Source organism: Neurospora hispaniola, assembly GCF_033458365.1.
Source record: "Neurospora hispaniola strain FGSC 10403 chromosome Unknown B0T23scaffold_6, whole genome shotgun sequence".
Taxonomy (NCBI): Eukaryota; Fungi; Ascomycota; class Sordariomycetes; order Sordariales; family Sordariaceae; genus Neurospora; species Neurospora hispaniola.
The window spans coordinates 1,657,838-1,682,443 of record NW_026944411.1 but is presented as its reverse complement, the minus strand read 5'-3'; the positions used below and the strand labels follow the sequence as shown (position 1 = coordinate 1,682,443).

Below are 24,606 nucleotides of genomic sequence, written 5' to 3'. Positions count from 1 at the left end.
AATAGTTACCCCGTTTCGTCACACCAAATCGACCTGTTGATCTGACCGCCACTTACTCGCGGAGTTGCAGAAGTGGCCCAAGGGGGTCAGAGGCAGGTATCCGTCATTTCTTCCACAGACGGTATAGACCCGTGCTAGTGTGCAGGATCTATATGTAAGGGTTAACCGCTTACCGTATTAGATCTAGGGGTCCCGGATTACGTATACGATAGAAACTGTTGCGTATGTGTCGTTACCCGGTCCTGGGCAGGTGGACGGCTACATATCCTGAGGAAAGTTTGTCTATCCATCCAGGTCTCATACAGAGAGGGAAGAAAAGGAGGCTGGAGATCCGAGCAGGGGACACCAAGGGGGAAAAGGGGGTAGGGAGAAGAAGAGGGGGGGAAAGACTGGGATGCATAAACAATTGCAATGAATAGACAACTCAGAGAATTGTGAGAACTTGCATTACATTACCTTGATGGTGGAATTTGCCTAGACTGGTAGGAAGCATACCTGAAGTGCGGTGGAAGTGAAGCACAGCAATTTGATTGACAAGACGAGAACGACGGATGCACAACATGATGTCCTCCACAGAGTGCACCACATACTTGTCGTGTCATGTATCGTACGCAAGAGCAGAATCTCAAATAAGGTATTCCCTCCTCTCTTTAAAGAGGAAGGAAGCAGAGGAGTGGAAAGAGTGTTATCACCATATTTCCGGTTCTCATGTGGCTAGTGGCACTAGGTAGTTAGAGGAGACCCTTTCTTGGTTATAGTGGTTGGCACTCATCGCATCTAACAGCTTGCCTGTTCGATTGTCTAAGACAGACAGTACCGAAACGGACACATACGGTTGCTCGCATGCGTTGATAGTAATACGAGGAACAATTGCGGCCCATTGGTCGCCACATGTATAGTTTGGTCAGAGTTACTGGTGAGCTGGTGTACTGGATGTTGGCTCGCAAGAAAGCTTTTTGCGTGATACCTAAACCTATGCTACATTTCGACGACTTGAAAGTGGTGCTGATGATGGCCCGGAAATGTATAACGCAAGCCAATTTTCACATGGGCTCGCCACTATTTAAAGGCCTTTAAAACATGACCGACTCACGAGGCAAGAGTAGACGACGCACCTTCAACGCTAGAGTTCAGAGCTACAGATCATGGCTCAAAAGAGCTGATGCGATTGCAGTACATAAATAACTGATAAAATGGCCTCCCACCGAAAAGCATGCCGCTGACCACAAATGGTGTACCCGTTGCGCGCCATTATAAAAGAGAAGCGAGTAACATGCAACATACCAGACAAATGACTAGAGCCACCCAACACCCATTTTAGCCTTGAGGCAGCCGGATCTTTTCAAGTACAAATCCACCCGCCCTCTGCTTATGGCTCTTCGTTCCCGAGTCGTGCGTGAAGATAAAGCAAACCAGAGCCATACAAAAAAAAAGCAACCTGCGGCAGACCTTGAACACAAAATAACACAATGAGATTAGATCATCAACTTTCCCCTCTCGCTCCCGCTCAGCGGGGCGATAATCATGCGAAAACATGGACACCCAGCGTCTTTTCAAGCCACACCAAAAGACTGGCCCAAGCCCTCTAAGCATCGAGAAGGAGCCGCTCCTAGCTGCGCCTGTTGAGCCTGCCGAGCATATCGCGGTCAATCCTATTCGTGTCTCTGTGGGAGTCATTCTCTAAAAACCGATCCAAGCTCATCGGGTTCGGGGCGTTGGGAGGAAGAATTCCAGGACGTGCGCTTGGCTGTGACGGAATAGTCGGCGCGGGGTTACCGGGGCTATTCCTGTGAGGAGTGGGCGACCTATCTGGTTCATAGCCACCCTGAGGATATTGTTGCTGATAGATCGGCGGTGTTCCATTGCTGTGGATGGAAGCTGGGGACCTGCGCCGGGGATCATCGTCGCGAGCGTTGTTTGGGGGAGGTAGCCGCATCGCATGTTCCTCATCTTGTGGGCGAGGTCTCCGGCGACTGGCATCTCTGTCATCGAACGGCGGGTAATGGAGACTAGGTGATTGAACTTGTGGTGGGGGAGGGTACTCTGATGCCGGGTGCGGATAGCCACGAGGCGGCGGCGGCTGCGGCTGTGGCTGCGCAGAAGAAGGCAGAGGCTGACCATATGCTCCAAACAGTGGTGTTCCAGGAGGAACACCGCCTGCCACCGCTGCTACGGGAACAAATGCCGTCGATGGATTGCTGCTGACAGGTTGAAAGATGCAGTCGATACGCAGTTTGTCGCAGTTGGAACACTTGCCATTCGTCGTATTCTGATACCCACTGCATCGGATCTGTTGAGCCGAAGAGTTAGCAAAAGGCTCGTGGAAAGAGGGGCAGTTGAAATGTACTTGCCTTCCTTTTCCGGCAATACTTGCACGCGATCGAGGTCCGTTGACGCGGAGCAGCTTGTTGCGGCTGCGGAGGCGGGGGGGCCGCAGGAGCACCGGGTCCGTATGGGTAGTTGGGCGCCGGAGGATAACGATACTGATATACGTCTGCACCATACCCGCCGCCGCGTCCCTGGTGTGGTGGACCCTGCTGGTAGTATGGATCCGACGGCATGCCTCTGTCTGGGTACTGTCCCCTCTCATCATAAGGCCTTCTGTCGTCATACGGTCTTTGATCTTGTGCGGCTTGAACTGGCGGCAGTTGGTACTGCGAAGTCGGGGGAGCAAATCCACCCGCGGGCGGATTCGAATTCGGCGGGGCGTATCCGGGGGGATGAGTCGCAGACAACGGGGGATAGCTACCGGGAGGCGGTGGATTCGGCGAGCCGTATCCATTATTCGTTTGAGCCCGTGCATCTGTCCAGGCGCCTCTGGGGTCGCCTCTGGGATCCCCTCTTGGATCTTGGGGGTACCTCTGTCCGGCCCCGAATCTTTGATCTGGGTAGCGCTGATCGTGGGGATAGCCGTTGGCCGGAGCTGGGGCCGGGGCCGATGGGTGCATCGCCATGTTGGTGGTCGTTAATGGCGGCAAGGGATACTGTGACCGCCTCTCTTCGTCGTCACCCGGAGGCGAAGGATAGTTAGACTGCTCAGGTCCGTCTCTCGAGGGGTAACCTCTACCCGCCATCATGAGCTAGGTCAGTGCTGGCTTTTCGGACCAATGTCCGCTTTTCAAGAGCTTTCGTGTCGAAACAACTCTTGATAGAGGCTACTAACGACTGTGTTAGTAGCTGCGAGGGATGGGGTCGTGCTAGGCACGTTGAAGAGCGTGTTGTGCGACGTAGTTGGTGGTGAAGGTAGAAGCAAGTTGGGTGTTGGACCTGCAACCCCGTCACCCAAGTGGCATGTGGTGATAAGTAGCAAATGAAGCTGTCAAGCCGTCAAAGACAGCATATCGGCCATCGCGCTTATGTGGCGCAGGAAGTTGAAATGCTTTCGTTTGGCAGAGAGAAAAAAAAATACCTTGGGTGAACTGACTTTGCGTGACCAGGCGCGATGACCTGGGAGGTACGACTCCTAATAGAAGGATCGTTCTGTCTTCAATCGAGTTTTTTTTTTTTTCAGTCCGACTCTTCGTTGTTTTTCCTCTCGCCCCAGCGCAGGCGTAAAACACAGATGCAGGCAGGGACAAGCCGTGGCCGTGACCGATGACGATGCGCCGAGGTCCCAACTCAGTATCACAGTCGAATTAAAGGCTTGTCAGAATGGCTATTCTGCACTCGCCGATGGTTCGTTGCGACACAGATGGTGGCGAAAGAGAAGAGAAAAATACGACGCAAGGAAAACGGCAGCGAAGCGCGGCCGACGACCAGTGTCTCTGTTGTTAGGTTTCTGCTAAGTGGAAGTTGCGCGCGGGTTGGAGAGGGAAATTTTGAGAGGTTGGATTGCGGAGGGATGATGGAAGAAGCGAGCTGATTACTTATTATTTCAAAAGGACTCGCCCGGCTTTTGACGGATTGGCAAGGTTTGCCCGCTGCGTTGGGTCACAGGCTCAAACCACGACCAGTGCCACGGCAGCTTCCATTCCAACCCGACCGACGGTGGACTGGGTGCTTAGTGCCCGCTAGTGAGCTTTAGCGTGCAGGCTGCCTGCGTTGCATGCGATGGGGTAGGTAAGCCGGACCGTTTAGGTGGACGTTACCGTATGGTAGCCAGGGAAGGTAACACTGCAGCGCATATACGGCAGCAGATACGGTGTGCGCAGTCATACCTGTATGTAAGTTTCCGTATCCATGCAGTATCTCCAAGGTTCTGTTACGATGCGAGGGAGCGGGGCGGTACGTACCGCTCTCCCTAGCATGCACTGACCTTGGAACTGGCTGGGGGGTACTTCCTTGGAACAGCTACCTCAAGACTTTGCAGTCAATCTTGGCCCGCAATTTGCATTTCATCCAAGTTGTACTGTGTAGAAGATACCATAACGACGATGTACGATTCTCGTAACAAACTCCACATTCAGTTATCACACATGACACCTGTCCTTTCTTCAGATCCTACTTGGGTAGTATTGGGATATCATCGAAACAAAGAGATCAGTTTCAAAATCAAGCGAGCAAAAAAGGTACAAGCTGGGATGATGTCCTGCGGAAGGCGAGCAGCAAGATACGGGCGCCCTTTGAAAGATCAGTCCGAGAGTCGTCTAAAGAGTGGAAGACTGAGACGAAACGGAAGGTTCTGGACATCTGGCATAACACCGGATTATGGGAAAGGGTTGAAGACTCGCTTTGCAAGCCGTCAAATATGTGTGAAGGCGGGGCGGGTGCTGCGCGCCGGGACTGCCCGTTTCGAATGGGGACGCCCAGGCGGTCCGATGCCCGTCGCGGGTCATTCCGAGTCACATCGGACAACGACACGGGGACCGGGCGGTATCGTGTTGTCCTAGGAGCATCGTGCTAATCCGAGATACCCACCGGTACACAGCAAAATGGTCAAGGTCGTGAATGCCATTCACGAAGCGGCTTTGGTCGTAGGCGTCCAAAGAATGAGGAAGGCTAGCGTATTGCGTCTGCCTATGTTGACAAAATGTTATATATAGACTCTGAAAAAAAAAAAAAAAAACCATTAATCTGAAAAATTAAATAAAAAATGGCAAGATTTAATATAGTACGTTAGATCTCCGAAACTTGTACTCAAGGTTCCATATTACTTATATATACAATTACAGAATTGGATTATATCTCTGACACCTTTCTGATACTCTTGATGGTACCTCGTGATTGCACTGTACTATGGACAAGATTGGCCACCACCAACCAGACTTGACTCATGGGTAGGTTTTAGAAAGCCGCCCGCCATACCCGCCCATCATTAGCAAGCCGAAAGCAAAAACAATTGCATAACAAAGATTATGCTTAATAGGTCCTCCCTCCACTCACTCCCATCCTTGTTTTCAGCTCACTTGAACGGCAGCAGCCCGGTGTAGTTATTATAGGCATGACTGATCGCAAGGCAAAGATTTGCGGTTAGCAGGTGGTTGCAGATGGGGCCGCAGCTTCCTCGCTTACCTAGTCGCTTTTGCCAAAAAATCGAGTTATCCTCTTTCCACACTCACTAAAGCCGATACCCAGCACGCAATTACCTCTAGGCCGCGAAGCAAGGAGTTACTTGAAATACCCATTGACGGCAGTGGGCGAGACATAACATGACGACAGATTTGGACCCGCGCTTCCAAGGATTCTTGAATGATATACTGCATCTGAGAAGGGCGGCAGTACAGCTCGTATATCTAGGTACCTCTACCTTCCATGTGGGTAAATGTATCTGCCAAGGTCTAGCAAGGAGCAGCACCGTACTGTTTTCCATGTTCCAAGAATTGGATCATTTATGTACAACGGTATTTCAGACCTCAGAACTCGGCCCGTTAAATCGCCGTCGATCAACCGGTATTCCGGCCCATATTTAGCACCAACAGAAAGCTGATATACCTTTCCAAGGTCAATCTTACCTGTACAGCCCTTCATGCGGCGTGGTGATCATGATCGTTTGATATCAGCTGATTGAGTTTTGACTAAGCCAAGCACAATGTGTCCCTACATCACTCCCCTCATGCCTTTCCAGGATCAGGGTTCCATGTGTTCCAAACTAACCTTTGTGTTGTGGCAGGGGAGCAGAATTCAAGTCCATGCAAACGATCAATAGCATACCCAAACTTTTAGTGGCCATTTGCCTTAGCGCGATATCCTCCATTTCTTTTTTTCGAGAAAATTTTTTTTTTTTTGTTTTTTTTAAAAAAAAAGAGGTTTGCGAACTTGAGGCAGGGAAGATTAGGCGTTAGTTGACTGGTAGTCCGATTCGGAATATGCATCGGAACGTCAGACACTGGCACCAACAGTCTCGGGAATTTCACTGTCGTGGCCCGAAACATGGAGGCACTTTAGCAATCCTCTTGGCCATTCTCATCAGAAACACACGTCCACTCCCGGCCCAGTGTTGGAGAGAAACGGCGTACAGAGGCGCAAACGGACTATCAGACGCACAACTAGTTCACTGTCTTCATAAGGCCTGATGTACAAAGGAAGACCGGCCCTCCAAACATTGCCATGTACAGCGTCATGCGGTGTAGCCTCGAGACAAGTCTCCTTTTGCTTGTCCCATCTCTGCGAGAGACAACGCCAGATGGGAAGCGGCCGGGACATGAGAAGTACAATCCACATTCAACACCGTGGGGTATGCATCTTCTCGGGACAGTGGCTTCGGTGGGCTGGTTGCTCGCTCTCCTCCGTCTTTTAGGGATGTGGTTGGGCCGTCATAACAGGTAGTTCACACCAAGGTGTGCGACCCATTGCCCTTGGAGATGAAGATGTCGCGAGCAAAAAGGCCTGAAATATTACGCCCAGAGGGGCACTGTCTCAGCAGCATTGCGAACAGCTTTGAGCCATGCCAATGTCACAACCGCTATCATTTCCAAGCTTCCAACGATCGCAACCGCTCGAGCAGTCCCCGAAGACTCTATGTTTCCAGTCGGTCTCAATCTCGATGACTGAAGACCGGACGGCGCTGGACATCCTGAAGTTGGGTGGTAGACGGGCGCGGACTTGGATAGGCTAAATAGGGGTAAATACTCCTTTAGATATGGCTCCGTGATCCTCAGAGCAATCTGACCGGGTTGTCCTTGCCAGTGCTTACGCCTCCTGTACAGAGGTGTCATGGAGCCTGACGCTGAATGCGTGGCGGCCCAGAGATGGAACCCAGGCATGGAAATGTGGCCGACAAGCAAGTGGATGATCTCACATTGTGCATTGCAGCCGACATAATCTTGAGCATGCCTTGTCCAAAGGCAGCAACTTGATGTCCTCCAATTCGCGAACTCCCGTTTCCCGTGACTATAGTGCACCGGGTTCACCCGTCCGTCTGTCATGCCGTCCTGTCAACTGAAGGGAGGCGCCTCTGCACGGCACGGTCGCAATCCTGTTTGATCGAGCATAAGTAACCAACTCAGAAACGGTGGTTGCGTCCCTTGCTACACAGTTACCAAGCTCGAACCCCTTCATTGGGCGTCACTAACAGCACAAACACCCTGTTCACCGCGAGTGTTGCTTACTCTTGTCTTTTCATCGGGCAAGTCCACTCTGCCAGTCCGCTTCGAGTGTCTCTCCGGAAATTGTAGTGAAGGGTCTAATGAATAAGATGCTAATATGACAGCTGATAGCGAAATTAATAAGGCATTAAATCCCGTGGATCATGGCATCCTCTTCTTTTCGCTTCCACTTGGTAGTCCTACCTCTAGAGGTAGACGTACTGCACCAGCACTCGATTTCTGAACCATAGCTCCTTCCTAGCATATCACTATCCCAGGTGCAGCTTTGCCACACACCCCGAGTACCTGCCATTATTCCTCACACTGATGTATTTTGTGGTGACGGTTGCGCCGAGCAACATTTCCATCTTCTATCACTGTCTCCACAAGATACAATCCAAGGTAAAAGAATACCTACGGTATCGTTCAACGGGTGATTCAACTGGTACCTTGATAGGTCCAACGAAACCAACAAGATTTGCTGGGTTCGAATTAACACCAACGCAACGGCAAAGCCTTCCAGCTGCTCAAAGTCAGGGCAGCTGGCATTTTACAGCAGCACAGCAGTACAACAGCACAATGGTAAACTTGCCTCACTCGCACTTCTGCATGTCGAAAAGCGCTGCCGAGGTTTTGAAGATAGCGACGTTCTTCAGAATCCCAACACAATTGGATGCCTCTTGCTCCGGCCTTTCACACTGGTTTTCAGCGCACTGGAACGCCTCAGCGGCAACGGCCTAGCCAAACGATGGTAATTACGAGCCAACGAAACATTATCCTCCACGCTCCTACTCTAACGTAGGCTACAAGATACCTTCGCTCAACATATATATCGTGGCGATGAGAACCCGTGATTTGGCGAAATATCCTGATTGTCTTTCTCAGATCTTCCCTCAGCAACATTCCCCCGTCGCATATCCGAAGAGTCATGCCCCAGGATGCTGACGTCCACTAGCCCCAGATTCAGAACATAGTGTAAGCATCCTTGTCAGAGCGTCCCAACAAGCCGCTTCGGATCTCCACAATCACAAAAGGGGGACCACAAAAATGCAAGTTCCAGACTATTTTCGATACGGGGCCGTGTGTGCGTCGACTTTATGCCACCTGGTCTCTCGAGACAAGGTGTGAGAGATCTTGGACCACCCCCCCCCCCCCCCCCCCCCCCCCTTTTTTTTTTTTCCCTTTTTTTATCTTGGGTGTTCCTCTCCCCTCGAGAATACCGACGGGATGTCAACATCAGAGGCTGCCTCCCTGAAACTATCCAAACCATATGTAGTCTCGTCGCCGTCTCCAGATTCCCCGCCATAATGGAATCGCGGCCCAGGACGGTTGACGCCGCTCGATGCCTCCGAGGCAATGCACTCATTAGGTAGTCTACATGCTGCAACGCTTCCAGGGCCCCAAGGATAGAGGGAGCCACCCAGGAATGGCGCAAGATTGCACTACCAGATTTTGACAACTTGGTTCCCGCCGCCATCGGTTCGGGCAGACCCTCCCCAAGAAAGTGGACACGCAGTGCTTACACTCCCTGCTAATGTCATGCCTCCCTTCCCGTTCCCGTTGTTGGCCCGTCTGCTGGATCCATGGGGACGGGTTCCAGGCCGGTCGTTGTAGGCAGTACTGGTACATAGCTCCTGACTCGTTTGGCTGACCTCGGTTCCCATATCTTCATCGACGATAAAACCTGCGAATTACTCGCAGTGAATTCAAATGGCAAGGTGGAATGCTGTGCAGCCGCCAACAACCGGGCCTGTGGAAAAAGGGGGGGCTGCTTTCATCATTATTGCGAACAGAGGTAGGAACAATGCTCATATCTAAGGTATGCGCTAAGACGAAACGTCTACGATTGGCAACCGTTGGGCCTTTTTCTTCTATTCCCCGGCCTCCTTCTAGACTCATCCCGCTGTTGTCATCTTCTTCTGCACCTTGATACAGTTTTGATAGCTCTTACACTACAGGAAGTCGGAGGTCCGTGTGCGGAGAGGTAGCAATGTTGGGTTGGGTTGGTGGCCCATGCGGATTTTTAACTTTCAAGTGCATCATTAGGTAGCATAGTAGTTGCAGAGCGTCCACTAGGTGGCGGCGCTGGCGGGAAATTCAGGGTTGGTCACAGCTTGTCAAACTCGTAGGCAATTTGCATCTCGACCCCCCTCACCCGCTCACCGTTCTGTATAGCCACAACTCTTGGTTTCTCCGTCATCAATTACGTCTACAGCGCGGTGTGCTCGCAGGATCAAACTGAACCCTGGCGGCGCCTAGAAAACGGAACTCTTAGGCATTGGTGTAACGACACCCCGGCGGCTGAGCGCATGCACCGGGCTTGTTTGCTTACGATCCCATACCGCGACAAGTCCAAAGTGAGACGGGACGGGAGGCAGATTACCCAGCAGGACACTGCGTATTGGTGAGTTGAAAGCAACCAGCAATAGGCGCCGGGCCCATGGCAAGGGTATGTACTGTGTGCCCAAAATTTCACATGTACTGTATACTTGTAGAAAACAATTTCGGTTTGCGCATTTCAATTTGGCGTGTTGATCGCTTGTATGTACCAAGATATCTTGACTGTTCTCCTGGTGTACCTGCTCACAGTCCATGAGTCCTTTTTGACAATGGATTTATCGAAGAGTTACGTCGAACAGCTTATGGATGCCTTTACCGACCTCCCGGAACTGCCTTATCGATCACAGCATGTTGGTGTGTTCTAGGAGATATAAGTGTACGTTGATACCCTCAGCGAAGGATGATTTTTCTTTTTTGGATTTGTTTGTTTCTTCTACACACTTCCCGATACCATAATACATCACCCAAGCTGCCGCATGTGTGTGTGGATGGTAGTTATGGCTCCTCATTAACTAGGTACATTTACGTGAGGAAACAAGAATTGTCAAATGCCTTACACCGAGCGCCCGAGGAGAACGACTTGAACAAAGAGAAGCTACAGAATGTGCCAGGTACAAGGTAGCGCCTTACATACGTCAAGTATATTGCGCTGCAACCAAGTGTAGTCTCTTCGAACACTAGAAAGATGGAATACGAAGTAGGGAGATGCTCCGGTTGCAGATGACCACCGCCGTGTTTAACAACCACCCAACCTCCTCCACAATCGGATTTTGAATTTACCTACCACCCCATCTATTCCTCCGTTGGGTGACAAGCATTCTTTCCCCGTTGCTTTCACTGTGACAAACTACAGGAAACTTTTATCGCTTGGGTACGCCTGGTCTTACAGATCTCCATTGCGGTTATGACATTGTGTACATGCAAACAGCATGTGTACGTGGCCGGAATGGCAGTAATCCCTTCTGACAACAACAACAAAAGCAGGGTGGCGTCCGGAATAATTCATCTCTCCTGTTCCTCGTTGCTCCGTGCTGTTTTTCCCTAACCGATTTCTTGTTCCTGAATCTCAAGTGGCACATAGGTACTGTTGTGTCTTGTGTTGGGGCCGCACTCGTGATATTGTGTTATCTCTGAATGTCTTTTCTTTGTGTCTCGGGGGCGTTGGTGAGCACAGTGACGGAGCAGACCACACATGCTATAGTTCGGGAAGTTGATAAAAAAAAATGTATATCGAAACAGTGAGTTGACGACCGACGAAGGTGAGCACTTGCACAGATCTTACATTCGTGTCATTAGATTAGCAAGTTTCATTACAGTCACCAGCAAGACTTTACATGTAGCTACTGATTTCTGACCTCTTGATAGTTAGATGACGGCCACCAATGCAAAGAAAGAGACCAAACGTGGTTAGTGTCGCGGACACACGCGCAAACATCATCTTGGTCGATCCTGCTCGTAGTGGTTGAGGAGAGCCAACACCTGTAGGTAAGCGGCACAGGCTAAAACAAGGTCTGCCCAGTTTGGCTGTGGGCGCGAGACCGAGTTGCTCTCTTGTTCCCCATCACGGCGCTTGTCTGAATGTCTGGCGGCTGGAGAAGGCGGTCTGCATGTCTGCAACCGGCTCAAACTGACCCAGCTAGGTAGCAACCTATCGAAGCTCAAGTCCCTAGTAGGTTTGCGGAGGATCGCGACTCTCGAGAGTGAAATTCCTTCATGTGTTCACAAAAGGTTATACTTAGGTCACCGTTAAACAGTCACGTTGATGGACATCACATCTCTGGAGGGAGGGTTAGAGACAGAGGGTGATGATGCAGTTGGAAAGAAACCAGAGAGGCCTGGTTCCTAGTTACTAGCGCCCTTCTTGGCAGTCACGTGCAGAAACAGTCCTGTACTCCACCATTCTTTCCGCTCAATCTGGCGGGCCTGGCGGGAACACCGAAAAAGAATGTGTCATTGCTCCGTCGTTAGTGCACCCACTTCGTCACGACACCCTGTCTCCCTATGTGCCGCGAGCATCGGTTAGGAGAGGGTGTGGCGTCAATTTTCTTTGTTTCTTGTTTCCAATCTCTCCTTTTCTGGAGATGACCATGGCCCATCTGCTATCCCGGTATCTGGGGTCAGCCTGTCAGACCTCGTTCCTTCTACCCGGGGCTGGCTGGGCGAGTTCGAGGCGTTCAGGCGAAAGCGTTCCGCTATTTGCGTTGATCCACTTCATCTGACTGGAGCTTTCACGTCCAGGGCGAGCCCCAGGTCCCGTCACGGCCCGTCGGGCCACGCGTGGGTGCTCGTCAGGCTCCATCTCCGTCTTCCTCTCCGTATTGAGAGCATCTCCTCGCCTAAAGTTGGTCTGTGTCGTATGTCAAGTCGGAGTTCTGCCCGGTAAGTGCATGCGGCACTGTGTGCCAAAACAGATACTGATTGGTGAAAAGCTACCAGATATAGTACGTACACTACTCAGTCGACACAAAGGCCCGAGAACGAACACAGCGTACCAACATGCTGGGAATCATTTTCTGCGTGAGCAACAAGCCACCAACTTATGGCGTCTTCTGGTTGGCGTCCGGTTGACGTTCCAACGCCGTACCGACCACCGCCGGGAATTACAACGAAGCTCGGCCAGGACACGACAAGCCATGCCCCTAACACGTTACCTGACCGAGCCAACTTCGAGTCCGAGTTGGCGCTCAGGGCGCTGTGACCTCCTCGACCTTTTGTGCGGCCCACGCTGGCGCGGATGATCGAGCACCACAAGGTAGCAGAAACGTTGGAGGGCCCTGTTGGGCCACGTTGCATTGGGGGCCACAACTGTACCTTCCCGTTCCGCTTCATCCCGGGCGTGCTGCATGTCCGTCATTGCCTCTTCGCTGCAGTTTTTCGTCCTCGCACGGAGAGGAAAGAAAACTGTGTGTCTCGGCCGAAATGGACATGGAGACTTCTCCCAAGATTGATGATGTACTATGCAGTAAGTACAGGCGGAAAGGAAACCACAGTATCGTATTTACGGGTAACGTAAATCATGTCAAGTGAATGTACTTCGTAAAGCTGCCTTGGGTCGCTTGTAAGCCCGCGCCCGGGCAGCACTGTACCGCAGCACGCCGCGTGGCTCCTGTACGACCGTCACCACTACCATTCCTTTTCTCGCACGCCCGGAAACATACAGCAGATGGGCTATAAGGCCATTCTCTGCTCATGCTCACAAAACAGGTACCTTTGCGATCCAGAGAATATTACACCGGCCGTGATCAGTGGTCAGAAGTGGAAGACTGTCTCCACGCGCCCCATGCGGAGCGATACTGTACTGCGTACAGTACAATGGCCTTGACGACACTAGCGAGAAAGGCCCGATTTCGCTATTCCTCGCAGAAGCCCGAGAACCTCAGCTGCGACCGGGATGATGCCACCCTTCGTGGGGCTGTGTCGCACACTACTGCAACCCGTCAAAACGTCAACACCCTGCAAGAGATGTGATTGGAACACCCGGTAATAAGCGTTATCAAATTCCTGGTTCAGCGAGGAGCTTCTGGTGAAGACCACTGCAGGGAGAACGCGTTGGGACGTGCGGTAGGACGGACGGGTAAGAAAAACGGGCGGGTTCGCCCGCCGTTCAAGTGACGCGGGCAAGATGCGAGCCCATGCATGGGGGAGTGTGTATCGCCGAGTCTCGGGGATGGTAGTCCCTAAAAACGATTTTTCTAGTCCCCGCCTCTTTACACGGTGGTCGTCATGCATTCAAAACTGCGCTACGCCGTGCAGTACACACTTTTGACACTCAAACCCCATGCGACGGATACTAGAGCGCCAGATGTGACGGAAAGCCGTCAGCACAACTTAGTCACCTTTTATAAATGTCATGTCCAACAACCTTCGGCTTCACACAGGTTTCCTTGTCGCAGTTCGATATTTGAGCAATATGAGCCGTCACTCAGTTCAGGTCGACGAGTCACAAGCCAGTCGCTGTCCTTCCGGCCTCGTTTTTCCAGATTTGCAACCGATCAAGGTAGCAGAGAGCGAACGTCGGACTGTACAGTTGTACGGGGATTGGCGCTCGTTTGCCTGGCTGATGCTCAACTCGAGCTGAAAGGTGGAGAGAAGACGCCAGTTTTCTAGCCCACCTGACTCTTAGCAATGGATAGGAAAGAAAGACAGCATGAAACTGGCAAAATGGTACGGTACCACTTGATGCGCATGCCACGGCAGTACATCAGAGGCAACCAGGAAGCGCTCGGACTTGCGAGGCAAAACGACCAGGACCTATCGGAGGATGCAATGCACCTTCTATCCCCATCCTGAGCGGACCGGACGGGTTAGTGAACTGTGACCATGAACTAGTGTGAGGAGGACAGTTTCATCGATTGGTACCTAGGCTCCTAGGGCAAGAGACGGAAAGACTCGTAGGCAAACGGCGGTGAGCTTCCATCATCTCCGCCTGTCCATCACCCAGCATCCATGTAGTTTTTTGTTGTTTTTTTTTTGGTTCCGGCGCTTGCCATCAGTTATTCCGCAATCGAACCTCTGAATTGATATCCGATACCATAGCGGAAAGGGGGAAAATGGTTGACCACGGCTGTGCGAGGAACCGACTGAACAGGAGGATCCCAGGTGCAGTGAGCGCATGCAGTCTACCTAGTGCATGTTGCTGACTATTTCTTAGAGGTGGCCAGAGCAAAGATTTTCTACTGACAACCTCGGCAAGAGGGGGCATGAGAGGTGATGGGGCAGATCTCAAACAATGGGGATCCTGGACTCTCACTCGCATGAGCGAGTTTTCGACGCATGGGGAGCCCAGTCATCTCACTGCTCATGAAGCCCAAAGGGAAAAAAAATTCCCATCGCAAGCCGCCCACCCGCCCGCCTGTTTTCCACGACTATCGTCTGGCTGAAGCTGGGTACCCGCCTACCCGGAGGTCGCCTGTGGTTGCACTGAAGGGAGACATGGCTTGATGCGGTATTCTTGTCACAGCAGGAGTTTGGCACCTACCGATGCGCTATGGGGCATCTCGGGTGCCATCCTCAGACCTGTCACTCAACCAAGGCAAGCGAGCGGCAGGCCCGAAATGTGAAACCGAAATGTGAAATCTGACGGCTCCCGCTGAGGCGTCCGGAGTGGGCGCACGCGGGAAAATAGCATCCCTGGCTATTTCCTTCTCTCGTGGTATACCAAATTGGTCAGCATAAGACCAGTTCGCCAGCCTGGGAAGCACACAAGGTCGAAATGGGAAGGATGAGTCTGATGTTTAACGGACTAATCGATTAGGTACCCTCCATCAGATTTCTGGTGAAGCCCAACAGAAACTGTGAGAGTGTGGAAGGACAGCACTGCAGGCGTCCGCGCAAAACCGTGCTACCCAGAGTTCCACACCACTCACTGGCACAATATAGACCTCGGTGAGTGCGGAAAGGTGGCTGGCGTTGGGAAAAGGTTCGGCGGCTCGGCTCGAGACGACGAAGAGGAGGAAACACTGGAAACGAGCGTCTTGCGCTTTCCGCCTGACTCTGCGGCAGGGAGACCGCATGTTAGAAACGGATCCCGGCCTCCTGAATCTGGTCTTCTGCCTTAACCGCTCGCTCGCCCAAGGCAATCAACCGCGTGTATCCCTACAGCGCATTTGTATACGAGTGGCATAGCGACGCATTATCACATCAATGGATCTATTTCGGCAGGTGTACAGACGGCCAGCGCTCTGCAGCAGTTGGTATGTAGTAGCAGGTACACAAGCAGTGAGGCCTAAACGCAATGGAAGCAAGGTCACTGACTGTTCAGCTACCTATCACGACCTGACCAACCACTTGCGAGGCCTGCCCATCATAGTCTCCGTTAATGGCTAACATGCTGCAGTCATGGCCATGCTATTGGGTACGACAAGGAGAACGGAACTTTGCGGACATCCAAAAAGGGCCACTGATCGGTTCCCCGTCTACTGTTTGATTCTCTTCCTGCAGGTGCTACACAGCAGTGTGCAGGAAGAATAGGCGTGGGTGAATAGCTCAGGATGCAGTCTACTTAGACCGACTATAACTGGAGCAAGGTGTAGTGTACCACTGTTGAAGTTTACGGCACGCTTCTGCGGTTCTGTGCGTCCGGCGCCAGGGTTATATTCATACATTGCGTTGTGTGTGATGCTTTCTGTGCCATTATCAAGGCTTGCCAGAAGTGCAGAAACAGAAAACCGGATGACGGATTGGGACTCGGAACAGAACGCTCGGTTCAACCCGTGTACACATCTTGCTACCGTAGAAACTCGGTCAATTGGCAAAACCAAAATGTCCCAAAAAGAGGTTTTTGGGACATAGCACAGAAAGATCTGTAGCGCTCAAGTCCGAGCCTGTGCTTTGGAACGCAGGCAGGATAGTGTTAGCTAGTATTGTATGACCTTCACTAACTGAGCGGACATATGTACAGGAGTATGCTGCTTCCTGTGCTTACTGTCGGGCGCTCAAAGAGGGATTTGGTTTTGCCAATTGACCGAGTTTCTACGGTAATACGGGGAAAGAACGCACGTCCCTTATAGCGATTAATTTTGTGACTCAGATACGTAGTGTTCGCTAACAACAGCTTTTCAACTTCACTTCGTCCGACACGTCCATCGGGTTGCCGTTACTGTATAAGAGGCGCCCTATACCGGGAGCCTGGCCCGAGCCAGGATTACCGAGATCAACTGGAGAACAGCGTAAGTCCTATCGCGAGGAGCATCAGGGGCTGCTGGGCCGGATTCCAGGTGTACCCAATCAAGACAAAAACAAGACCCAAGGAGTCGGTCCTAGGCTTCTACGGACCGACGCGAGGGTCCATGCGATGCAGCTAGTGGGGACCGAACAATCCTCTTCCATTCAGTTGTCCCCATCGATCACTCAATTCCTTCTTGGCAGGTGGCCTTTCTTGGCTTCGTTCGCTTCGCTCCGCTCCGTTTCTTCAATGGAGCCCAGCTGACTTGCGACCCGCTTCGTAATACCACGCTTCGTAACGGAAACGAAGCGGCATCGTGGTATATGTAAGTACGCACATTAACAGGTATCGTACGACGGTTATTTATTTCACAGTTTTTCTACTCGGACGCCTTCGCTTTCCGCACGGTACCCGAGAACCCATCCGGCGGGCAGTACCGCACTTCCCAGATTGCTGGAATCGCCGTGTTCTGACAGGCAAGACCACCTGATATGTCATGGTTGCTGTATGCGAGATGTCGGCGTTCACAACTCATCACGTCGGTTCACAGCACCCTTCTTGGCTTCTTGAAACCGGAAGTTGACCAAGCCTACATCCTCTTGTTCAATGTGCTAACATGGTGGCACAAAATACATTCTACTCATGGTACATCGCGGCGGGCTGCCGAAGTTGGCAAAGCAGTTGACAATCGCTCACACACATGTTGCCGTCAAGCTAACCTGTACATGTCACCACCAACTCTCCTACCTCACCAACGAACTTGACCAAGCTACATAGCAAAGCAATTCAAGTGCGCAGCGCGGTGAGGGCAGGATCATGAAATAAATGTTGCCCTTTTGGGGTGAAGCACTGATGTTCCTTGTCTACTGCGTAGGTCCTGGTCCATTACGTGCTGCTGGTATTTCCATTTCACAAATAGGGGTAGTATCTGGACGCATAGTGTACTGCAACTTGCATGGACCTAACTGACTACTAGTCTAGGCGTGCTAGCGAGTCCCATTTGTTGATTTTAGTGTACTGGTTTCATTGCTGCTCCCGGCGCCGGGAAGAAACGTCCTTTCTTTTTTTTTTGTTTCTTTCTTTCTCCTTCGGCTTCTCTTCCATCTGACCTCTTATTGGGTGGATCACAAGTTTTAATAGGTTACCAAGAAACCAACACCCTCCCTTCCCTAGCTCGATTCGTAGCTTGCTCCGTTTTTACGAACTGCCCCGGCTTTACTATACTCCACACAAGTACGGCCTATTCTAGTATCCTGCATAGATCGGATCATAGGTACCGTATTCCCTAAAAGTCATATGTGCTGAGAGGATGCCATTCCTTCACTGGTAAAGAGAAATACCGTCAAACACTTTTGTTATGCGGAGGTCCTTCCCCCCTGGATTGCCAGTCATTTCTGCGCTTGAAGTGCTCAAGAAGTGTAAACTACGGAGTACCTATGGAGCATGTCTTTGCCAAAGCTCACCGGCTCGATCTGGCGTTGCCTCCATCAGCTACTACTTGTAAGCAACCGACGTGAGCGCTACAGTGGCGCCTATGCACAGCCATCAGTTGGGATCTGGATATTATGTCTGATCAACTCCCTCTCGACCCTCTTTTCATGATGAATCATTGCTAATTAGCTTGCCAGTCCCGCCATGTTCCGCAACGATCGGTGTATATACAAATTTGGATCACTTTGCAGTGCCCAGGAATTAAAATACTACTCAACCCTCAATAAAAGAGTCTTGTCAAATTGTGACGGTTCGAAGTCATCGGACACGTGCGCCTGAAGTTGCACTTTGATCTTGCCGACCCTACATTACATCTCGTTTGCAAAGTTGAAACCTCGAGCTTCTCTGCGGCCCTCTCGCTTTCTCCCTCGCTTGTGATACGACTGGCTGGGAGCCCTTTGGATCCTGGAGGATCGAACGCACCCCAACGGCCGGTCACGTCGTCAGCGGGCACCGCAGGCCAGCCAGCATTTTGGACAAAACCGGGTGCGGCGGGCGGGCGGGCGGACGGACGGACGGACGGGAGTCAATGCTACTGTGCTACCGTGTTGAAACCACGCTAGTCAAGCTAGTGTTCACGGTTGTCAACAGGCTTGAAGCGGTCGAAGATGGCCAGAGGTTGTGTCTTGCGGCCGTCCAAAATAATGGTGGTGCGCACCTGGTTCATTACTGGAAAGATGAGCTGACAGACCTGGGCTGACTCCCCACCCGACTATGTTAGCTTACATTTATATCAGATAGTGTACCGTCATTTTTTTCCTTTTCCCTTTCCATTCTCCCCGGAAAGTTCATCCCTTTTAGTTCCCCGAATCTCCACAGCTTGCCGCTTCCACTTCTCCCAGATAGTGGAGTGAAACGGGATCGTGAAGCCAGATGACGGCTTCTCTCCTCAACAGCAAGATGAAGCCTACACGACCGTAGAATAGGCGCGAGTGCAGTCTCCGGTTGAGCTGGTCAATCCGAAACTGTTCTGGCTCCCCCTCCTCCTATGACACCCTAGGTATGTACTGCAGTGATTGTGTTTTATTGTTTTTTTTTTTTTTTTCAAAAAAAAAAGGGCTCTGTAATATCTGATCATTCGGGTCGGGCGGGGGTGGGGGATCCCATTGCTGTAGGTAAGACTTAACCCAAAGATCAAGTGACGGATTCGGTTCACAGCTCCGGTACACGTTTGCTTCAGCTTGGGATGATTGTCGATCCTGGTCCCTTTGTTCCAAAGTCAATCACGTCGCTGGTGGACACGGAAAACGGTACAAGGTTGTGGATGTGATGGAGAGACTATGTCCGTACCGTTTCGCTTTGAGGAATGGCAACCGTAGAATGCTTGTTAGCGCTAGGTCAGAGATCTGACCCTAGATTACTGCCTAGGAAGGCACGTCGGAATTTAATCTCGGAAAAGACCTTGGTCAGCCCGACAAAGTGGTCTTTTTTTTTTTTTTTTTTTTTTTTTTTTTTCGGACAGCGCTTCAACTTCAACCAGCCTCTCAAAGTCCCGATGGTGGCTGCAGCCTTACAAGTAACCAAAGTTCATCACGTTCTGCTTCCAAGATCTTGCCCGGATAATGGTTGAAGAGCATTGGTACTCTAGCGGTTATTGCCTGCCTACATTACAAATTGCTTACCATTCTTCCTCCTCGCGTGAATTGCCAACCCGTGTTGTACGCATTGACACTCCCCGGGTGCCCCTTTCTCGCGGCCAATAAGATCCGAAGCGGCTACTCTAACCGTAGAAGTTTCTACGGATAAGGTGACTCACCACATATTACGGGACATCGCGTAAGAGAACGTTGGTGGTTGGTTTTGGGTGGGCCAGGACCGATCAAGGCTGAGCCTGTTGAACTCTGTCATCGTCAACCCGTCAGCAAGCCCTTGACAGGAGACCTTCGGTCCGGTTGGGTTGGTGTGATGGGCAATCTGCCATATGGGCGAGAGCCATGAAGGTTTGGAGCTATTTGCCATTGGCCTCTGTCATTTGGCATTATGGCACGGCACGCCGCACCCTCACGGCACGGCATGAGAAGGAGTTGAGAACATCAAAATGTCATAGGTGGACGATGCCATGCATTCAACCACTGTCGGGCGCCCATATGTAGTTTGACGGGGAAATTGGTAGAAAGTGTAAGAAAGCCGACGAGTGTTTGTTGGCCGCTAATGGGATTATGATCTAAACGCTCGAGTGTTACAAATATAGTATGGAAGATGATCACGTTCACCAAATAGTAGTGTAGTATGTGCTCCGGACGGGGTCGGCTCGTTTTGGAAGCCGAAGCCGCAAAGGTCCGGCAGACATGCCACTCCGTGTAGCGTACGAAGCAGTATGTAATGCGGTACCAGTAAAAACGAGAAACGTTAGTTACCTCTAAAGGTCTTTTCATCACTGTCATCTACCCGTAATGTAGCGTAAGCTTACGTTCGGTACGTGACCCGTACGGCGGCGGGTCGGCGGCAAAATCCACCCGAGTCCTACGGGCCGGGGCACGCTTTTCGTGATTGTCGGACAGCTTTATTAGACATCATAACCCGGCCTACAACGCTAGGAGGCTACTGTAGCTGCTATACTGTCAACCACATCGGCGTCAATCAGACTATCGACGAGGCTACTTTGCCTACCATGGCTTCAGAACAGAATAAGGAATACTTCAAGTAAGACAGCCGAGGTCCCTGTTTGCTGGGTCAACAGACGCTAACGCCATCTCCCTTACAACAGCAACGAAGCTGCAGCATACGATGCTAAGCACGCAAAAACCTTGGACAGGATTGTCGAGGAAATCCGGGCCAGACTTGATTTCATTGGAGTCGAGTGGGTAGATGACGACGCCGATGCTGGAAGTGTGAGGCTTCTGGATTACGCCTGTGGTACTGGAGTTGGTGAGTGCATCCTTGGTGGCAAAGTGCTAGTTTCTTGCAGTGTCGGGGTAAGGAGATCTTAGCAAGATTTGAGGGGCTTAGAGGCCTGGAAAGTTCACTGCACATGTGTGGATTGAATTTCTTGAAAGCCTCTGAGCAGGTAGTTAGGTCTGGAATCTTGCTCCAGTGGCTTGCTGTTGGCTGTCTATACCCGGCTTGCCGCTTTTGTCTTCTCGTTCTCTGTGCAGCATCGCTAACCAGACGCATTGTTGTAGTGTCTAGAGTAAGTCAACCTACTTTGGTCCGCTCAACACGGTTGAAGAGCGCAGAGATTTGCTTCATGGGACCGAGTTCCCGATAGGCAGTCCCGCTCTCCTTCCCGTGCAAAGTTTCGGCATGCAGTCATCACATCTACGCCCCATCAGGATGATCGCAGATTGAGTTCTAACAACTTCTCTAGGCTCTAGCTCCTTACACCACACAATGCGTCGGTATTGATCTCTCGGAGAACATGGTCGCTCAGTACAATGCCAGAGCTGAGAACCAGGTAAATGACCCTTTTCCCTCTCCCTCTGATGATATATGTGCGGAACGGAGAACTAAATCAAGTACCGATAGGGCCTTGCTCGCGACGAAATGTATGCCTACCAAGGCAACCTTCTAGATCCCAACGATCCTGATCCCCGAGAGTTTTCCGGCTTCGATTTTCACCACTTCGATATCGCCGTTGTCGGGCTAGGCTTCCACCATTTTGACGACCCCGCTCTTGCGGCACAGAGGCTGGTCGAGCGGCTCCGGCCTGGCGGTGTTCTATTGATCTTGGACTTCTTGCCTCATAGCAAGGTTGCTGATGTACGTCTATTTTTCTTCGACTTCCCTGAGGTTATCGTCGAAGCTGGGGCTACAGACGCATTCAAAATGGATTGTGCTAAGTACGATGACATACTGAACCATGTGAACCACATTACAGGACAGTCATGCTGCTTCGCATACTATCACGCACCATGGCTTCTCCGAGGAACAGGTCAAGAAGATTTTCCAAGATGCTGGCGCCGGAAAGGACTTTGCGTTGGAGACAATCGGAATTGCCTTCAACAAGGCCACGGAAAACAGGCCTGAGGAGGTCCGTAGACAGGTCTTCCTTGCGCGTGGTACCAAGGAATAAGAGCAGGGAGGGCTCTATTTGGTAACGCCATTTATGATAAGATAGGTATGGTTCATGTCAAAGCTTCAATGAAGTCATTCGCATGATGCCACTAGTTTATCAGTGGAACTTTGATGATATGGAAAACTTCTTCAACAGTGTGTAGCGACATGCAAGCAGGTATATAGTAACGTTAGGAGGATTGTTGGTAGACTCAGCTACCACGCCGAGGCTGTCATCGAAAGCAGCCAAAATAGCCACAATATACGATACGGAGAAAGGAAACGAAAAAGGAACAGAGTAACAAGAAATTCACAGATGCAAATGCTAACTCATCTATGATAGAAGACGAATCTCAGTTTGGATCAACCTCCCAAAAGGAGGAAAAAAGAAGGTCTCTCCCGCCGGGAATTGAACCCGGGTCTCGAGCGAATCGAGGCTGATTTTCAAACTTGACAAGCTCACATACTGACCACTATACTACGGAAGACTTGTGGATGTGGACATCCACCGTAGCTGATTGTTGGTGGCGGACTTTCAACAGAGCCTTATATATCCAGATCACGATGGGTCCGCTCACCTCCACCGAGAACGTCTGGCATCCATCCCTCGTTACCATTCCCGAAGTTTAAGAATAATTTACATATTCTCCAGCTTATCTAGCTTCGCATCATCTAAATCTGCTGTCAGTACAGAAAACAGTCTGTTTCGTGATGAAATAAGAGAAAAGGATGTTACGGCAACGCAGCGTTCAACCACACGTTCATTTCTAGCAAAATAGACTTACCCTCAAGATCAACATGGAAAGCACTGCCCAAAATAATAGCAGGCTCATTGATATTGTGATGCTCATAGCTTTGGCATCGATCCTGTCAGCTTCCTGCAATTGTGACAAGGCATGGATGAATACAACGCCGATTGCACTCACCTTAAGGTACCGACACCGCCAGCTTCCAGCAAAAACGAAGGTCCCTCGTGCAGAGACAGCCCAGTCCATCGCTGTGCAAACGCACGAAGGATGTGTCCATGGGCAACAATCAACACATCGGCGCGTTCCGCATCAGGATCTCCCTTGGGCTTATTGAGCGCGGGAGCGTGAAACCTCTCCCGAATATCTTTGATGAGACGATCGCAGCGCTCGTTGACATCTGCGGGACTCCTGCAGACGAGATTTTCCTGTGATCAGCAACCGGACACTAAAGAACAAAGAACGAGACACAAGCTGAAGCATGGGAACAGTGTTGACTGGACAACTCACTCTCCTCCAGGGCACCCATCCCTCCAAATGTCCCAATTGGGTTCAAGGCCTTGTTGCTTTCTCTTCTCCCTGATTTGCGGACTAGTGATACCTTCGTATTCACCATAATCCCACTCGCGGATGTCCTCGGTGACTTCAACCTCGGCATCGCATGGAACTGGCTTGGATTCGCACTCGCCATGACGTTTCCATGGAAGCGGACCTTTAGTACCGAGATTTAGAAGCTCAAAGGTACGCTGGGCTCTTTTTCGGGGAGATACGTATCTGTATGCATAGTAGGTAGTGTTACTTAGTGTGCTGGTCATTGTTGGCCTCAAAAACGTGGTATTTGAACACCACCACAGGCCAAAGTCAGCTGACAGTACCGACCGCAGACTGGCTGGTTATATCATCGTTCATTAACGTATCTTGGCGATGTATACACTGGGTGTTGTCTTTCCTATCCCTTTTTCCTCTTTTTTTTAAGGGAACCAAACCGATTGGGCAATTTGCAAGTTCACTCACATATGGGCCAGCTTCTTGGGAACAATCAGGCGGTCATCACCTATAAGCGCTTTCCCCGTCGCCTTGACGCGCTTCTCGCCATTCGCTGTCAACGGGATGTCAGTCGAGCCAGTGTGACGGCCATCAATAGACCATGCGGTCTCGCCATGTCTGATAATGAATACCCGGGGTGTTGACATCCTTGCTACTTCCGAGTGCTGAGTTATCGAAGGTGGAACTTGAATTTGACCTGGGTTGCTTGGCCTTGATGGGAATAACGTGAGGAGTGGCGGAAGGGTGAAGTAAACAATTGATATAGGTAGTGAAACGTTGCTCAACAATGAAACTGCCGGAACAGCCGGGGTAAAGGGAGGTTTCACTTTAACAGACGAGGCAGAGTACCCTGAGGTAGCTACTAATTTTCGACCGCAGGACACTTCCAAGAAGCAACCTCTCTCTCGGATATCGTGACATCATCCGCTCTTATGTTCCCCAGCCGGAAATGGAACGCCATGATTACGCCATAATTTCTACCAATGACATTGCACCCTCGGTATCATTGCCGATCTGATGATTTCTCAATTAAGCCTAATTCGACGAATGGGAATCATCCCGAGCAGCACTGCGCCAGTGCGCACCAGGACTTTTCAGCCTGTGGATTGATTGATAAGGCCATTATCAGTTCTTAGAAATCAAAATTGGAACGAGTACAAGGAGGTGAAGTTGACAGGGCAAAGGGGAGAAAAGAAGTTGTGATCCACTCGGCAGAAGAATTGCAAGTTACGTAAACGGAACTGAAAGTAACGGGAACTTTTCACAAGGCACGGACGCAGTCCAGTCCCCCCGTCCCACCGGCCGCCCTTGTCGGACAGAAACCTCAAGGACGCTAAAACATGACGGGAAGTAAAAGCGCGGC

The 24,606-nt window shown here is 51.0% G+C and overlaps 7 protein-coding genes and 1 non-coding gene across 8 annotated transcripts; 1 reads left to right on the top strand and 7 right to left on the bottom strand.

Moving 5' to 3' along the window:
* Positions 1-1,609: 1,609 nt before the first annotated feature.
* Positions 1,610-3,074, bottom strand: B0T23DRAFT_406374 (uncharacterized protein; the record flags this gene model as incomplete). Its single annotated transcript, XM_062839106.1, has 2 exons — positions 1,610-2,290; positions 2,352-3,074. 2 exons carry the CDS (start codon positions 3,072-3,074, stop codon positions 1,610-1,612), a joined length of 1,404 nt encoding a protein of 467 aa, XP_062690820.1.
* A 3,184-nt stretch (positions 3,075-6,258) lies between these two features.
* Positions 6,259-6,582, bottom strand: B0T23DRAFT_414160 (uncharacterized protein; the record flags this gene model as incomplete). Its single annotated transcript, XM_062839550.1, has 2 exons — positions 6,259-6,318; positions 6,358-6,582. 2 exons carry the CDS (start codon positions 6,580-6,582, stop codon positions 6,259-6,261), a joined length of 285 nt encoding a protein of 94 aa, XP_062690819.1.
* A 1,474-nt stretch (positions 6,583-8,056) lies between these two features.
* Positions 8,057-9,127, bottom strand: B0T23DRAFT_406372 (uncharacterized protein; the record flags this gene model as incomplete). The annotated part of the gene is made up of 2 exons (XM_062839105.1): positions 8,057-8,200; positions 8,987-9,127. 2 exons carry the CDS (start codon positions 9,125-9,127, stop codon positions 8,057-8,059), a joined length of 285 nt encoding a protein of 94 aa, XP_062690818.1.
* Positions 9,128-11,928: 2,801 nt separating this feature from the next.
* B0T23DRAFT_406371 (uncharacterized protein) lies at positions 11,929-13,441 on the bottom strand (the record flags this gene model as incomplete). The annotated part of the gene is made up of 7 exons (XM_062839104.1): positions 11,929-12,139; positions 12,304-12,577; positions 12,615-12,758; positions 12,806-12,858; positions 12,890-12,909; positions 13,179-13,304; positions 13,376-13,441. 7 exons carry the CDS (start codon positions 13,439-13,441, stop codon positions 11,929-11,931), a joined length of 894 nt encoding a protein of 297 aa, XP_062690817.1.
* Positions 13,442-15,034: 1,593 nt separating this feature from the next.
* B0T23DRAFT_193252 (uncharacterized protein) lies at positions 15,035-15,403 on the bottom strand. The gene has a single exon (XM_062833250.1). The coding sequence runs from the start codon at positions 15,314-15,316 to the stop codon at positions 15,068-15,070; it is 249 nt and encodes an 82-aa protein (XP_062690816.1). The 5' UTR covers positions 15,317-15,403; the 3' UTR covers positions 15,035-15,067.
* Positions 15,404-20,569: 5,166 nt separating this feature from the next.
* Positions 20,570-21,970, top strand: B0T23DRAFT_430608 (S-adenosyl-L-methionine-dependent methyltransferase; the record flags this gene model as incomplete). The annotated part of the gene is made up of 6 exons (XM_062840261.1): positions 20,570-20,601; positions 20,666-20,826; positions 21,081-21,088; positions 21,266-21,352; positions 21,424-21,657; positions 21,776-21,970. 6 exons carry the CDS (start codon positions 20,570-20,572, stop codon positions 21,968-21,970), a joined length of 717 nt encoding a protein of 238 aa, XP_062690815.1.
* A 375-nt stretch (positions 21,971-22,345) lies between these two features.
* Positions 22,346-22,439, bottom strand: B0T23DRAFT_t267. The gene has a single exon. It is a non-coding gene; the product is annotated as a tRNA-Asp (tRNA).
* A 94-nt stretch (positions 22,440-22,533) lies between these two features.
* On the bottom strand, positions 22,534-24,146 carry B0T23DRAFT_384685 (histidine phosphatase superfamily). Its single transcript, XM_062837489.1, has 5 exons — positions 23,712-24,146; positions 23,208-23,471; positions 22,878-23,108; positions 22,737-22,804; positions 22,534-22,623 (listed from the first exon to the last, which is right to left on the bottom strand). Exons 1-5 carry the CDS (start codon positions 23,888-23,890, stop codon positions 22,589-22,591), a joined length of 777 nt encoding a protein of 258 aa, XP_062690814.1. The 5' UTR covers positions 23,891-24,146; the 3' UTR covers positions 22,534-22,588.
* Between the last annotated feature and the right edge of the window lie 460 nt (positions 24,147-24,606).

What these genes read in the sequence shown, in the direction of transcription:
- B0T23DRAFT_193252 (XM_062833250.1), bottom strand. Translation starts at nt 15,316, where the DNA reads ATGCGGTCTCCCTGCCGCAGAGTCAGGCGGAAAGCGCAAGACGCTCGT.
- B0T23DRAFT_384685 (XM_062837489.1), bottom strand. Translation starts at nt 23,890, where the DNA reads ATGTCAACACCCCGGGTATTCATTATCAGACATGGCGAGACCGCATGG. An exon ending in GATGGGTGCCCTGGAGGAGA is followed by an intron (nt 23,109 to 23,207) that starts GTGAGTTGTCCA and finishes TCTCGTCTGCAG; the next exon opens with GAGTCCCGCAGATGTCAACG. An exon ending in GGCGGTGTCGGTACCTTAAG is followed by an intron (nt 22,805 to 22,877) that starts GTGAGTGCAATC and finishes TCGATGCCAAAG; the next exon opens with CTATGAGCATCACAATATCA.